This window comes from Gavia stellata, chromosome 24, assembly GCF_030936135.1.
Source record: "Gavia stellata isolate bGavSte3 chromosome 24, bGavSte3.hap2, whole genome shotgun sequence".
Taxonomy (NCBI): domain Eukaryota; kingdom Metazoa; phylum Chordata; class Aves; order Gaviiformes; family Gaviidae; genus Gavia; species Gavia stellata.
Genome location: NC_082617.1, coordinates 4,637,637 through 4,653,141, shown reverse-complemented (window position 1 = coordinate 4,653,141; position 15,505 = coordinate 4,637,637). Strand labels below are relative to the sequence as shown.

The following is a 15,505-nucleotide window of genomic DNA, read 5'->3' as shown; positions in this document are numbered from 1 at the left end:
CGGTCTCTGCTTTTTTATCCTGCCTCGTTATAAAGGAGTGGGGCCTTGCCAAAATTAATGACCAGTAAATTTGGAGTAAGTAACTGCTGCTTCAGAGAGTTTGCATTAAGCCTTTATAATTCACTGGTGCCTGAGGTCGTGGAGACACGCGGTGGGGAGATTTACAGTGTGCTTACCTTCTCCAAAGTGGCTGTGGAAATAGGACACCCTCTTTTCTGTCTCCCAGTGACTCTAGATCAATTTTTTTTTTGGTGACGACAAGTTAAAAAGCTATTTCTGAATGTCCCCGGTGTCAGATGCAGGCTGGGGTCTTGTGAGCTTGCAGCCACCGCAGCAGGAAAGCTCCTCCAAGGAAAAGTTGGGTCAAAAGCTGGCACTAAATAATCTCAAATCCATCTCGCTCTCCCCAAGCCATTGCAGGACAGAAAGAAGTAAGATTAATAAATCATTCTTGCCAGAGAAAGCGTCCTCTCAGACTTGCATAGCAGAAAGCGCAGTCCTCGCATAGTCACTTTGCTGAACATAAGCACTCTGGATGATAATGTGATTAACATTTGTAGCTGTCCCGGCTCAGATAAGGGTAATTAAATCTCACGCTTCAGGGCATCAGCTAATCACTTGTGGGGTCATTTTGGTTTTTTTTTTTGTTTTACCCCTTCATGTATGTATTTGCCCGGTCGCTGCAATGCAGGGTGTGCATCCGCTGGCGGCGGCAGATGAAGGCAGGAATCCCCGTGCCAGCTGATGCTTGGCTTTGCAGTGGGAGTCATACGGGAGCAAGGAGGGTCTGCGGAAGGGTCAGCAGGCAGAGTCCGGCCTCGAGGCTGTGTCCTTCGGGAGCAAAGTGCGAAGGGAGAAAGCCACATCCGTCTGAGCCGAGGAGGAGAAGCTGCTCCTTCACCCAACGGTGCTGCTAACAGGAAAATGAAATGAATGTGAGTCACCAGCTGATGGTTCACTACCGTGGGCCAAAATCCCACTGCGAGCTTGGCCCTGGCTTTCAAAAGGCGCCTTGGCAAGGAGACGAAGTGCCCCAGGGCTCAGCAGAATCGTGCCGTGGACCAGGACCCAGCAGCTGTGGCTCCATCCAGGAGGACCACAGCACTCCAGCTGCTCCCCAGTGCCTGCGTCAGGCTCTCCTGCTCCCCCAAAAATGCCCTTTAGCTTAGGGATGCTGTGGGATGCTGGTCCTTTTTGGATGCTTCCCATCGGCTGTGTGAGACGATACCAGCACTGCGGAGCACAGCAATGCAGCCCTACGCTGCACCGCACCATGGCTGTATTGCATGACCTTGGGTGTATTATTTAAGGTCAGATTCCCTGAAAACATCTGTAGTTTGTGTATCTAGTTTCAGAAGGACAGGAGAACACCGGCACAGCGGGCTCTCGCTGCCTGAGCCCTCCTCCTGGTACCTGAGCAGCCGCTAATTGCTTTTACCCCACCAGCACCCCAAGACGGAGGGAGCTGCTGTCTGCTATCTGTGTCACCCGAGGCAACGGGTTCATTTTATGACTCGGCCAAGGTTAGACGAAGTGTCCACCAAAGCCAGGATTTTGAACTCAGTTTAATCCAGGCGACTGCCTTCCTCCTCAGCCCACCCTGCCAGTCCGAGAGCTCAGTAAAGCCTTTGGCCATTTGACCTTTCCCAGCATCAAGACTCGTTTATCTGGAAGTCAGCTCCCTCCCAAGGCAGGGACGTACTCTGGGTCGGATGTTACCGGGGACCGGGGCTGCGAGGGAGAAACAGCCTTTCCTTGTGTAATGACTCAGTATCTGCAAAATGCCCGGAGAGATGTTCAGATCCCCACCAGGAGAGCACTGCCGGTCGACGAGTAGGTTCAGTGTGCATCGTGCTGGGGAGAGCAGCACGCTCGCTGCTCCTGCGAGTATCGGGCATCTGCTCAGTGAGTGCTGGGGAGAGGCTGGGGGGCAGAACAAGAGATGGAGGAGGATGTTGTGGGTTTGCTGGGCTCTCTCCTGATCCCTTCAGAATAATCCTGGCTCCACAGCTGGTAGGAACCGTGAGGTCATGGAGGCACCGCCGTGCCTCTTGGAAACAGCACGGACCCCCACGATCCCGTGCGGAGGTGCCGGTGGCTCGGCCGTGCCCCAGATGGAGGCACGTGTGGCGGCACATGCACAGGGATGCTGTCACATCCCTCCCCTCATCCGTGTCCCTGCCCCTCGCACAGAGCCCGATGGTTTTGATCAGAGCTTCCAGAGAGCACAAAAGCCTGGCAGGAACTCTTTATTGTGCCTCTACGGCGAGCAGCGCTGCGAGCCGCAGGGTTATTAATAAGGTGCAGTGGAAGAGGAGCTGCAGCCCTCTGCCGGCTGCGGCTCCGCAGCACGTCACCCTCCGCGCCGGCCGGGCACGCCGTGGGCAGCGGCCGCTTGGCACAAGTGGGTTTGGGTGGCCCCATCATCTGCCCTCCCGGCTTGCCTTCCTGCGCCTGCGGATGCAGCGAGGGCTCGGCGCAGTGCAGGCTGGCAGGGCTCTGCAGGGGCGCTGCGTCATGCCCGGACCCTGCGCCCAGCGGGGGCTTTCCCCCACGCGGCTTCGGCTCATCCGTGCTTTGGGGAGGCAGGGAGAAGGGGGCTGGAGGTGGGGAGGGAGGGAGGAGATGCAGGAAGGGTTTGGTAGCAAAAATGCATCACTGAAGTGCTCCTGAAGTCCTGCCTTGTACCGCTGCTCCCTCCCATTACGGGAGCATGTTGTGGGCACGCGCCAGTGTGTACACCCATGCCTTGACTCGCACTTGCCCCTTGTTTTTCCTCGACCTTTCGACTGCCAAGCAGTTAAAGCAAACGGCATTACAGCATGCGGCACCACAGAGCACGGCTTTTCGGTAAATACCTTTTCATCGAGGCATCAGCTCTGAGCAGCAGCCGCTGCGTGCAGGTTCCCCTTGCACCGACGTGCATCTCCTCCAGCTTTTCTCTCTCCTTGGCTGCCCGTGCATGGACCACCAGCCCCCGGGGCTGTCCGGCCAGCCGGATGAGCCGGGCTCGTGCCCAGGGCCAGCCTGTCCGCAGGCTCGTGGCATGGGTGGGTGTCGGTGGGATGGCCTGGGTGGGTTTGCACGGGGGGAGGAGGAGAGGCTGCTTCTTTGCATCTTCTCTGCCCTATGCTCGGGTGCAGGGCGTAGGGTTAACGCAGTCTTCTGGTGTCTGCCGTGCTGCGTGTTTCTGTCCCCTGCATCTGAGCTCTTCTGGCACCACCAGGTCTGTCCCCTCGTGCAAGGCAGTGGGAGAGCGCTTGGGAAGGTACCACCAGCCAGTCATTGTCCTCCTGGGCATCCCCTCCTGATCCTCTCGGAGGTGGGATGCAGGGCTGGACAGGCCTCTGGTGTGACCCGCCTGGCTCTTGTGCGCATCCTCGGGTGCAGGGTGCAGGGCTGACCCGTCAGGGAGGGGACGGTCCCCATGCCCCGGGGTGGCAGGCGGGCTCAGCGCAGCTGCATCCCGCTTTCCCGGTGCTGCATCGCGCTTCTCCGGGGCTTTGGGATTTGGTGGTGCTCATGCTTTTCTTCCTTTTTTGCTGAGGCAGAGCAGCAGCGACACCGACACGGTCCTTCCCGTGTTCTCTACGGACTTGCCAAATTTTGCCACCCCTGCTTCCCACCACCCACACAGCTCCCGACTCCGGCAGTAATTGCAGTTCCCATTTGCATCGCTAAGACAGCAAAGGGCTCAGAACAGCAAAACACCGCTCCGCCACAGGGATCCCGTGCCTGGCGTGATCAATAGGAGATTTGTGAGCACATGTGTGAGCGAGAGGCTTTTTCCCTCAGACAAATAAATCACTTTTTCTCCGGCAGTGCCTAAAGTGAAGCTCCTGAGACACAATCAGGTGCCAGTGGCTTTGAGATGGGGGTGCAGCGTGGAGGCAGGCTGCTGCCTGCTGCCTGGTGGCAGGGCTGCCTGCACAGCCGTGCTTGGCCCCACTCGTGTGTCCCCTCCTGCAGCTGCTCATCCCACTGCTCCTCGCCCGCCTCGGGGCTGGGAGCATCCCCAGACCAGTTGCACGGGGGCTATGGCCTCCTGCTCGTCACTGGTGCAGGTTGCACTGGCCGTATCCTGACCCTGGACCAGCAGGAGGGCCCTGGGGAAGTGCTCCAGCAGCCCAGTGTCTCACCGCAGCGGGACCCTTGGAGGTGGCCAACGTGTCCCCACTTGCGAGATGACCGTGGGATGATGGAGCATCCCTCCCAGGGACGAGCTGTGCAGGGTAAAACCGGAGAAGGGGGTTGAACCCAGCAGCTCTTCAAAGGAAAATCTATTCAGAAAAATGCAGCTGGGGCAGGCGGTCCTCCCCCCAGCTCCTGGGGCTGACCTGATTTTGCAGGAACCTCCCTTTTTTCTGCTCAGCTGCCCTTTTGTCTCCACACCCAGAGGATGCAGAGCCTCCTGGCCTATATTTTGGCTCTAAGATCAATATTTAAAATCCCCCCTCCTGTTTCTTTTGCTCAGGCGCGAGGCGTTTCGCTTGCCAGGGGAGGCTCATCTCCCAGAGACCTGTCTGTTCACCATTTCAAATAATTTCCCTGGTATCGTTGTTCTAGAAACAATTCATTAGGGGCCTATTAGACAATGTTATACCTGCCAAGGTTAGAAAAGATCCTGCATGTGTGGTAAGATCGCACCATGAGCTGCACACGCCGGCTTTTTTTTTTTGGTGTCTATCTATAAATGTACCTTTTCCTCCTTTTGGAGAGCCAGTCATCCAGGAGCAAAGCCGTGGGGGCAATGATGCTGCCTGGGATGGGGAGCCCCAACAGGGCTTGGTCTGGTGCTTGGTCACGGTCCCATACTGGGAAGATGCTGCAGGCGGTGGAAAGGAGCAGCGTTGGGGTGTAGCAGCCATTCCTCTCTCCTCGCCGCTGTCTGTCCCCTCTCCACACCTTGAAAATCCAGGCTAAAACCAGTGGCTGGGTCCCCAGGCTGAGAGCAGTCCCATGCCACCGGAGAGCTAACGGAGCTGCGGTCCCTGGGGAGCTCGTTAAGCATCGCCTCGGAGGGCTGCGGAGCCCGGGGCGGCTGGTGGCAGGGGCTGCAAACCCCATCCCCTGTTAGGTCTCCTGCTCGGAGGAGATGTCCCTCGCCCTCCTGAACCGTCTGTCCCCGTGTCACCGGGGCAGCTCAGCCCCCCTGCCCGGCCGTGGCCTGCATCGTTGCTTTGCAGTTGTCTTTTTCTCTCTGCAGGGAGAATAACTTCATCAAGGACTTCCCCCAACTGGCCGACGGCCTCATGGTGATCCCGCTGCCTGTGGAGGAGCAGTGCCGCGGCGTCCTCTCGGAGCCCCTTCCCAACCTCCAGCTTCTCACCGGTACGAGCTGCCCCTGGGTTCAGCCCCTGCTGAGGACAAGTGCAGCAGCAAGAGCCCCTTCTCCTACCCTGGACCCCAGCGTGGTCCCCAAGGGGCATCAGCACCCCCAGCATCTCGGGGTCCTTCACGGCATCCCTCCTGCCACCCTTGGGTAGAAACAGCGTATGGGCTGTGCGAGTCCGCCCTGGCACGGGAAGGCAGCATCTCCATCCCCGCGAGCTCCTGGCAGCCACAGCATGCCACCTCAGTGCTGGTCCTGGCAGCACCCTGGGGACCCCATGGCATGACCGCTGGAGGACGGTACCACCCCTGCTACCATCCTGTTTCTCGCCCCTGCAGCGTGTAGCAAAGCAATTGCTCGGCGTGAGCATTAAGCGTTCCCCAGAGCACAGCTGCCGGGTCGGCAGGGGCTGAGCGCTGGCTCTTCCATTGCAGGGGACATCAAGTACGACGAGGCGATGGGCTACCCCATGGTGCAGCACTGGCGGGTCAGGAGCAACCTCTACAGGGTGAAGCTCAGCTCCATCACCCTCTCTGCAGGTGAGGGTTTCTAGCGGCGGGGAGACGTGTGTCTACATGGGTGGGTGGGTGGTGGTCTTCTGCCCGAAGGCACAGTCATGCTGAGCATGTCACCAGCATTTCCCACCTCCAGGCTCTGCTCGGGCAGTAACTCACACTCCCAGCGCTGCTGCAGAGGCAGGCAGAGAGATTTTCCTCCTTTTTACAGGGGGGGAAACTGAGGCAGGGGTTTTGTGTGGCTTGGTTGCACAAACCAAGAGCTGGGGTCAGAGCCAGAATCAAGCTAATAAAGCAACACTGCGGGGAGGATTCACGTGGGGGGTGGTTGTGTATACGTGTATGTACGACAAACAGTAAGTTCTTGAAAAAATGTGGTTTCAAAAGGACCGAAAGCGCTTGTAAATGCGGGTCATATAAAGCAGGGAGCCGCAGATGAAGAAGAGGCGGGCAGGAGGATGCTGGAAACGTCAAAACATTTCACTTCCATGTTTTTATAGCTACGCATTTTGTTTCAGAAATGCTGAGACATTTTGTTGCAACCTGAAATGTTTTGCCTTTTCATTTCAAAACAACATTTTTTATTTAAAAATCAACCTGTTTTTAAATGGGGAAAGAAAAAAAAAAAGATTTAGTGCAGACAGGCTGCACATCCCCGGAACGAAATAACCTGCTCAGAGCTGAACAAAACATTTGGGTTCAGCTCAAAATGAATTCTTCTAGCCTTTTTATTAAACCAGCTTCTTCTTCGATCAACCAACCAACCAACCAACCAGCCAGATAACCTTATTTTGGTGACAGTTATGACGTATTTTCTTGCAGTATGTTTTCAGTTCCACCGCTAAACCAAAATGATGATATCAGCCAGCTCTAAATGATGCCAAGGTGCTGTGTAGTCACCAATGCCTCCACGATATTTCATGTCCATAGAGCAGTGAGGGTCCATGTCCTCGTCCTATGCCAGCCGTCCCCGCTGTCTGCATGGGTGCTGCAGGGCGTCGCTCAAGAGATGGCCCGACTCTTGCGCACCCACGGAGCTGCCATCGACCCAGCCCCGTCTGTCTCTCGGGCTGTCTCCAGCTTTCCTAAAAATAGTTATCGGTTGCGCAGGGCATTTACACCGGGGATGGTCTGCAGTGCAATCCATAATAAATTACACCAGGAGAACATCTCTGGTTATGGTTACTGCAAAGCAAAGGCCAAGCGCATCCTCTGGGGAGAGCGTTGATGATGTCCCAGCAGCCTGCAAAACGGGATGGAGCTGGTGGGAGGGCGTTTGTGTGTGTGTGGAGATGTGTGTCTGTGCACACATGCGTTCAAATGTACATCCCTACAAATTGATTTGAGAAACCTCTTAGGGAGAAGAATCATAGAAGGATGCCAGAGCCACAGCCCCGGGTAAATAGCAGGTTGTGGATTCCAAAGGATCATGTAGACCATGGAGGCAAGAGAGGAGCAACTGCGCTTTGCACCCATGTGGGGACTTGTATGTCTTGAGCAGAGGATCTTCTGGGCCTCCGTCCCCGGGGCTGTGGCTGGCAGCCCTGCCTGGCCAACCTGCCGATGCCCTGCCTCCCTCCCACAGGCTTTGCAAACATCCTGAAGATCCTGAACAAGGACAGCAGCCGGGAGGAGCTGCTCTCCTTCATCCAGCAGTTTGGCTCCCACTACATCGCGGAGGCACTGTACGGCTCTGAGTTCAGCTGCACCATCCATTTCCCCAGCAAGAAGGTCCAGCAGCAGCTCTGGCTCCAGTATCAGAAAGGTGAGGAGGGCGGCGGGAACGGGCAGGGGGACAAATGCCAGTTACTGTTCATGCTGTTTTCCATCCGTCACCCCCTCTTCCCCATGCATACACTGTCACCGTGCCAGTTAGCGGGCGCAGACAGGAGACTTGTACCAAACTGAGTGCCCAGCAGCAGGACATGGTGGCACGTGTCCACGGGCAGCGTCCCTGAGCCAGGCGAACCCGTCCTGCCTGCTCCTGCCCTTCAGTGGCCGCACTCCAGCTCCGTCCTTCCCTGGGGGGGACCCACTTCACCACCTGCCCCCGGCCCCGCCACAGTGGCCCCCGCACGCCGGGGATGCTCAGGGTCGGGTGATGGAGATGTGACATAATTGAGCTGTCTCAGAATGGCTTCGTTTTATTGCTTGTGACAATGGCGGTCTTTAAGGAAGTGTATTAAATCAATAGCAGACTCATTGTGCTACACCATAAATAACGAGACACATCATTAAACAGGGCAATAAACTTCAGGACTTTGAAGTAATACAATTAGGTTATGTTTATAAAAACTCCCTTATCGCTGTAGCCTTCCATTTGCCAATTCATCTCTCTCCTCTAGGGAGCTGGGGATACTCCCCAGGTCTGAAATTTTTCCGTTGAAAAACATCTGTGGTGTTCCGTAGGGCCCGTCGTAGGGCTGTTGGTAACGGAGGTCGTGGAGGCACTTGCATCCAGCCCCGCGGGTGCTGCCGACAGCGGCCTCGTTTCGTGGAAGCCAGTGGAGGGAGGTGCGCTCCCGCCCGCCACCTCCGTCGCTTTCTGCTCATTTTTTTCCTCTGTCTTCCCAGTGCAGCTCGTCTTGTAAGCGTATTTATAACACCCTGTACTCGTTTGCTTGGGTTTTAAATAGTGATAAATTAAGTTTGCCATAGCAATGCCCCTGTTTAGCAGGAGAAAGCGTCGCGGAGGTCTGTTGTTTACGTACTCGCGATGTTATTAATCATTCGGGCGCGCTCCCTGCAATCCCCGGGCAAACGTGTTGGTGGGGAGCAGACCTGGAGTGACTCCATGGTCCCAGCGCCGCCACTGCAGACGCAGGGTTTCTCCAGAGATGCCGGGTGGGAACAAGAGGCGGATGCTGCAGTCTGAGCCCAGCGTGAGCATCGCCGCTGTTTCACGGTGCTGGGACCAGAGGGGAGATGACCAATAGCAACACTTGATCCAGTGGTGAAATGTCTCCTGTTTCTGAGCCCCCTCCTTCTCCCCGGCCGGAGGCAGCGGTGGTTCCCAGGGCTGAACCGCAAAGCCCCGCGGTGGCACAGGGCCTGAAGGCGAGCAGTGCCTCGCTGACAAAATAATTTCCTTTTTAGTCCATGGTATGCAGCTGGCCGGGGCGGGCTCCCTCGCTCCCCACCCGGCTCCCGCCCGCGCCCCTGGAGCCGTGCCTGCCCCGTGCCGCTCACAGGGCTGCCCCAGTGTGCTGGGGGCATCTGGAGCATCCTTCCCCACCGCCCGTGAAGCACCAAAGCACTCATGGACCCCAGGGATCCCCCGGGGGTTTTGCACGTAACACCTGAACATAAGCATTTTATTTCTGACCATGAGGCATTTAGACACCAGCTGCTGGCTCCGACCTTGTTCTTCGTGTGTGGCTTCGCCTGTGGCTTCGGTAGCTGGTGGGGTTGGTGAGGTTGAACTTTGGGGCTATCGGTACTGCAGAGGGGACCGGTGTTGTACTTAGCTCTTTGACGGCCAAAAAATGCTCTTGGAAGGCCGGCGAGGATGTTCAGGGCCCTTGCTGATACCAGGAGAGATGGGCTCTGGGGACAGAGAAGAAGGTGTCACAGGAACCGCAGGGCTCTCTCCTGGAGAAACCTCAGCTAAGAGAACGAGCTTGCTGTTTATGGTAGATGGATTTTATTCCCAGCTTCTGCGCTGATTTACCCTCATTTTGCCAGTGACATAAGGAGGATCTGAATAAATAGCTCCAGCTAGACAGTTCTGGATGCCTTCTCCACTCGGAAACAGCTCTGGCCCGACAGGCTCCCCGCTGCTAGCCAGCCCGTTTCCGAACTGCTCAGAGAGCGCACATATGCATCATCTCTAATAAATACAAAAATAAGGCCAGGATAACTGTAATTTGTTAGCGAACAAAGCAGGTCAGAAGAGGAGGGGGAGAGGAGAGTCTCGAGCTAATTGGAACAGCACCAAATATGATAAAAATGCACATTGCGGCGTGTTTGCAGCATCACACAAAATTATTTTAATATTTTAATCAACTTCCTAAATCAATCGGCAGGCCTCAGGAGGAGGCCTCCGCCAATAAAGCGCACAATCTGCGCGTCGAGCCCTAATTGAAAACATGGTCTCGAACAAGAGACCGCGCCGCTGGCAGCCGGACTCCTTGTAAAGCGCCGGGCCAGGCGCTGGCTCTCTGCCGAGGCTGGAGCAGCCCGAACGCCGCGCTCGCAGCCGGCACAGCAGCCCGTGACGTGGGTCGGTGTCTGCAGAGCGCTTCCTTCAGCCAAACGGAGGAGAAAGCCATCCGGCTCTCGCTGGGGACAGCAGAAAGTTGGTGCCTTCTTGCTGCCCAGACCCACCGCCCTGCCGGGACGGGTGGGCTGCAGGCACCGGCGGCGTTCGCAGGCTGCTCTGCCTGTAGAAATGTAAAATGTTCTCCTTCCTCCTGCAAGTAGATAAAGTGTGTGCTGGGGGGAGGCGAGGAGAGGGAGCTGCCCACCCTTGTTCCTAAGGATTTGCAGGAGTGAATCCGGCAAACGAGAGCGGCAGAGAGGCACGGCTGCCCGCCTGCGTGGCTGCGGCACACCAAGCACCGTGCTCCTTTCAGGACAGACATGAAAACATCCCCCGGGCTCCCCCACTAGGAACTGTGTTAGCTCGTGAGCAAACCAAACCAAACCCCAATTTTATTTCATGCAGAGTGATTAAAAGCCCGTTTTCTGGGCTGCTGGCTCTGGTTCTATGGAGCCAAGCAGTGCTTTAATTCATCAGAGTGGCCTCTGAGCAGGGACCTTGAGATCGACCTGGCCATTGATCTGTGCCACGAGAGCCTGCATCCATTTTCTCCCCCGTCGAAGCCAGCATTTAATGCTGATGGCACCTCATTAAGTTCGCACCGATTGTGTGAGCATCTTCATTTGGCAGCTGGGGCAAATGTGACGCCCCTGGCCACCTCCTGTTGCGTGTAAGAATGTGCTGGGTCTGGCCGGGATGGAGTGAACTGGCTCCGTCGCAGCCCCTGTGGTGCTGTGCTTTGGATTTGTGGCTACACCAGTGTTGATAACACCCCAGAATTTTGGCTGCTGCTGAGCAGGGCTTGCACAGCATCCAGGCTTCCTCTCTTTCCCACTCTGTCCCTGTGGTGAATAGGCTGGGCTGGGCAAGAGGTTGGGAGGGGACACAGCTGGGACAGCAGACCCAAACTGGGCTATTCCACTCCATATAATGCTATGCTCAGCGATAAAACTGGAGGTAGTGGTTGGGGGTCAACCCACCACAAAGATGCTCACAAAACGTACAGGAGGAAAGAGAGTGATCCCTCCATCCAGCACAGGCACCTGCCAGGGACCGCTTCAGTCCCTGCTAAAGGTTTATCAGAGACCTGGTTTCTCTGTGGCCCCTGGATCTGGCTGGACGAGGAGGAGGAGGAGGAGAGCTTGGTTAGGGAAAGGGAAGAGCTGCTCTGATAGCAAAATCTGACAGCCCTGGTGGGATTTCCCCAAGAGCTGTTCCAGCTTGCTCATTCCCACTGCGATACACAAAATGCAGAACAAATGTCTGTAAGTGCACAGGCACTTAAAGAAAATGGAGACGTTATCAGCAGTAATGCGGAGGGTCTCGTCTTGTCAAGCATTTGAGTGACAACTCTTTTCCTTCACGTGCCGCAGACTAGCTGAGCCTTAGTGTGGGAGACTTCTGTTCTCCAGCTGGGAAAAGTTGGAAAAAGAAACGGTGTGCCGGCGGCACGCTGCCGCGGAGGAGCACCCAGGCTTGCGGGAGCTCCTCTCCCTTGCCACCGAGGACCTGGGAGATGCGCAGCTGGGGAGCGGGGAGGGGTGCTGGTGGGTTCAGGATGTGCTGTGCACGGGTGGAGGAGATTCAGAGGGTTTCACTACCCAACTGTTATGTTGCTTTAGGTCTGCAGTGAGTGAAATGTTTGTTTGTCTTGCATTCCCTAGGATCTCTAGGTAGAGTTTCCTTGGCTGAGGTTGCCTGGCCATGTTGGGGGCTCAGCAAGCTGAGCTTTGAAAGCGGCTGCTACAGATGTGAAAGATGTTCCCTCTCGGTAACACCTCTTACATTAAAATAGTCCATGGAGGGGCTGCCCTGACAGGTCTTACTGCATTCCCTAAGGCTTTCTGCCCACCAGCCCCCCCCAATACTTGCGTCTCTTCTCTTGGACCATGTCGTTGGTATTTACCTTTAAGAGGTTACAGTTTTCATGCTTTCTGGTGAACTCAGCAGTTTAGACAAAAGATCTTCATCAAATACAAGCCACTTTAAGCATACAGCCTCAAGCTCTGCTAAAATAGCAGTCCATATTCTTCCAAGTACAGTCTATAGAACCCTTCTGTCCTCTCAAGCTCCCATTCATCTCCCTTCAGGTCTGGTACTGCTGTAACACAATTAAGATTGAACTAGTCCATGGGAACCTTTAGTTTTCATTTCCTGGACACAATCAGGTGCATTAAGAAAGCTTTAAGGCAAGCTTTGCATCTATTAAAGGAGATAATGGCTTTCCCTTATACCTGCTTGGTCAGAAGTAAAGTGTATAGAATTTCCCTGTCCTTGAGATCTGTTCCTATAAACCACTCTATTAGCTTTGTAACACTCTTACTGCTTGCGGTTTATGTCATTATATTTATTTCAAAACCTCAGATTTTGACATTTTGTTCGGAGGAGGAAAAAACAATCTAGCTGGTTGCCGTGAAATTTAGTTTAGACTAAAATATGTGCTGTGACTCAGTCTGCTAAATGACCTTATGCACTGCTCATTGTAATCCAAAATTGCCAGGCAAGTAGAGTAATTAGTTGTGCAAAATGAAATAACTTTAAATCCTTGCATTGAGTAATGACCCAGAAAAATCACTTAAGCTACACAATAGAAAAGACTCGAAGCATCTGGCTTTATTTTTACTTTTGTAGCTCTGCCCCCTTTGATTAAGAAACAGGCTCTCCCCCCTCATCCCTCTAGAAACCCTGGCTGTCGGTTGCTGCCCAGAACAAATGTTCACAGCTTAGTTGCCGCTACCCTAAGAAATCATAACTTCTCATAAAACGGCAGGGTAAGTCTAACAGCACCGGCATGGCAGTTGTTCTGCAAGGATCATATACGTTTGATAAACCAGCAACTCGTATCTGTTTAAAGAGCTGCTTCATATCATCTGAGATGAGCCCAAGTGATAAAAACCTTCACCCAGCTCAGCAAACCCAGCCGGGTAGCAGGACCGGGGGAGGACCTGCACGTGCTGCTGACGTACTGAAAGCCGATGGCCAACTGCTTCACTCTCCTTAGACTCCACCTAAATACACTCTTTCTAATACATTTTTTGCAGCATGTATTAAAAGTATCCAGAATAATAGATGAACCTGCACAGCAGCCCTCCTACCCGCCCTGGCAAATATGTCACCTCTACAGCCGGCCAGAGCCGAGCCAGCAAGCCCCTCGATGAGGCAGGGACAGGGGTGCTGAAGCCTGCAGCCAGGCTTCCACGTCCCCTTACTGAGCGCTTGGTGCCACTGAGTTTGGACCAGACCTTTAAAACATCAGGTATCGGCTACGGTGAAAAGTAAGATACTGCCCTTGTGGGAGTATTGGCGTGAATTATAGTATGAAACTCTAGTGAGGTGGGTAGGGAAGTGTCAGATAAAGTTCCGTGAGACCTGCCAAGGAGATCAGATTTATCCTCCGCAACCTGATGATGTAAAAGGGGTCTTGTAGCCATTGTGTTCCCCAGCCCAACCCCCACTGGCCGTAAAAAAACAATCTGCCACCTAAGGGAGGAGACGAAGTGTTTTTAGTAAGAAAATGAGCCGTTTGCAATGCGCTTTTAATTGGATCAATTTTTCCTTTATTACACAATCTTTAAAAAACAAACACACATGTACAACCAGACAGGCTCTTTCTCCAGGTAAAGAGCAGAAACCAAACTATTTCATCACAACCCTTAATTACTCCTTTTCATCTCGTTTGGCAGACGATTACAACATTGTGTGGGGGCACCACAGCAAGAAATCTAGCGCTGCAAAATCATCTTGCCGTCACTATCGAGTTTTGTCGGGGGACGTGCATACCCTAGGCAAGGGACAGCAGGTTTTCTTTTTCTCTTTTCTGCCTGAAAGCCAAGATTAGAAGAGCCACAGGCAACACACCCCCCAGGCACCGATCGCAGTGTCCTGGCCCACCCGTGCATCGCAGGGTAGTGTTATTTTTCTTGAATCTCAGAGTGAGAAACAGACGACAGACACTTTGTTTGAACCGTGTAAGCAGGAACAGGGTGGGGGAACCAACTGCTCAGTTTACTGGACCAGCTTTTATGTCCTTTCAAGCACTCCAGGAAATGTTATTGCTAGTAGCGTGATGTTTATTGCAAAAAAAAAATAAATCCATTGGAACAGAAAATGACAGAGGTACATATTATCATAGATAATATTGCTTCAATTATTCAGGTCCATGGTAGCTTCCTGCTTGGAGCAGTTCTTAGAAATAGGAGAAATGTTTAAAAGAGATCAGTAGGAGAGGAACTGCCATTACCGTAATACTGGAAAAAATGCCTTGAGTTACAATGTAATTACAGCAGAATGGCTCAGTAATAGTCATCTCCCAAAAACATCCATGCAAGATGAGATCGGCTCCCCAAATTGCTGCTACACACCTTAGGTGTCTGCCCCCTCCCACCCAAAAAGAGAAGCAGAGAACGTAAATAATGATGTGCAAGTTGGTAGCCTTGGCAAAGACACGGAGCAGCTCAGGAGGGAAGGGGGGGTTCAGTTCCCTTGGGCTCTCTCAGCACCATCTACCATGCTAGTAGCGTCTTAGCTCCTCCTCCCTTCTCTGAAAGCATTTTCCAGCGAATTATAGCAAGATAAATAGAAAGTTGCCCTGATGGAAGGGAACCTCCATCTCACAGCTGGGTGGTTGTTGTGCTGGCCCTCTTCAGTGCTTCGGCTGAGCAGAACAGGGAGAGGAAAAAACCAAAATCCCCCCCAAATCTGCTCCCAGCGCTGCTTCTGCAAACCCTGTAACTGCCAAACAACTGGCTGGAGCAGCAGTGGCTCTGAAGCCTATTTTACTTTGCTGTTTCACTAGAGGAAAGTATATGGGAACTTAAAAAAATCACCTGTTGCATACACGTTCTAGCAAAAGTAGCAAACAATTTGCTGTAGCATGGCAGCCACCGTAAAATCAGCTTTTATATTGTCTGTTGTGCCCCCAAATTTGCAACTACGTTGTTGATAGCAACAAATAAATGCACTGCAGTGTAACTATTATCTGTGGCAGATTAACATGCTACCACTGTGCCCTATTTAAATGCATCTTTCCTTCAATAAACTATTCTAGGCGAGCAGCACCACACTGAGGGTACACATTTATCAGCCAGGAGAGTAGCACTGTGGGGGCCTTGGTTCACACAGCTGCAGTTTTGTGCTTCATTTGGCCCAAAGCCGTGATGAACATGAACTCTGGTGCCTGCTGGTGCCATAAAAAAAATAAATCTGAGGAATGTAGTGTTTTGCTGTGCAAGGGAAAAAAGGCAATGCACCAATGGACGTGCTTCCAAGGATTAAAAAAATAAAAGCGAAACAGCCCCCCCGCCCCCCAATCCCCATCTCAGCAGTGAGTAGTTTGCACATACGAAGTGCAGAGGAGTGGAAACCTATCGCTAAATGTAATGGCCTGGAATGCAGAAT

The 15,505-nt window shown here is 53.6% G+C and overlaps 1 protein-coding gene across 1 annotated transcript in view; it reads left to right on the top strand.

The window, feature by feature from the left end:
* ASTN2 (astrotactin 2) overlaps positions 1-15,505 on the top strand; it is a 362,612-nt gene that overhangs the window by 225,854 nt on the left and 121,253 nt on the right. Inside the window, exons 14-16 of the mRNA XM_059828642.1 lie at positions 5,207-5,331; positions 5,767-5,871; positions 7,433-7,612. Of these exons, the coding sequence (XP_059684625.1) occupies positions 5,207-5,331; positions 5,767-5,871; positions 7,433-7,612 (410 nt within the window). The remainder of the gene's footprint in view (positions 1-5,206; positions 5,332-5,766; positions 5,872-7,432; positions 7,613-15,505) is intronic.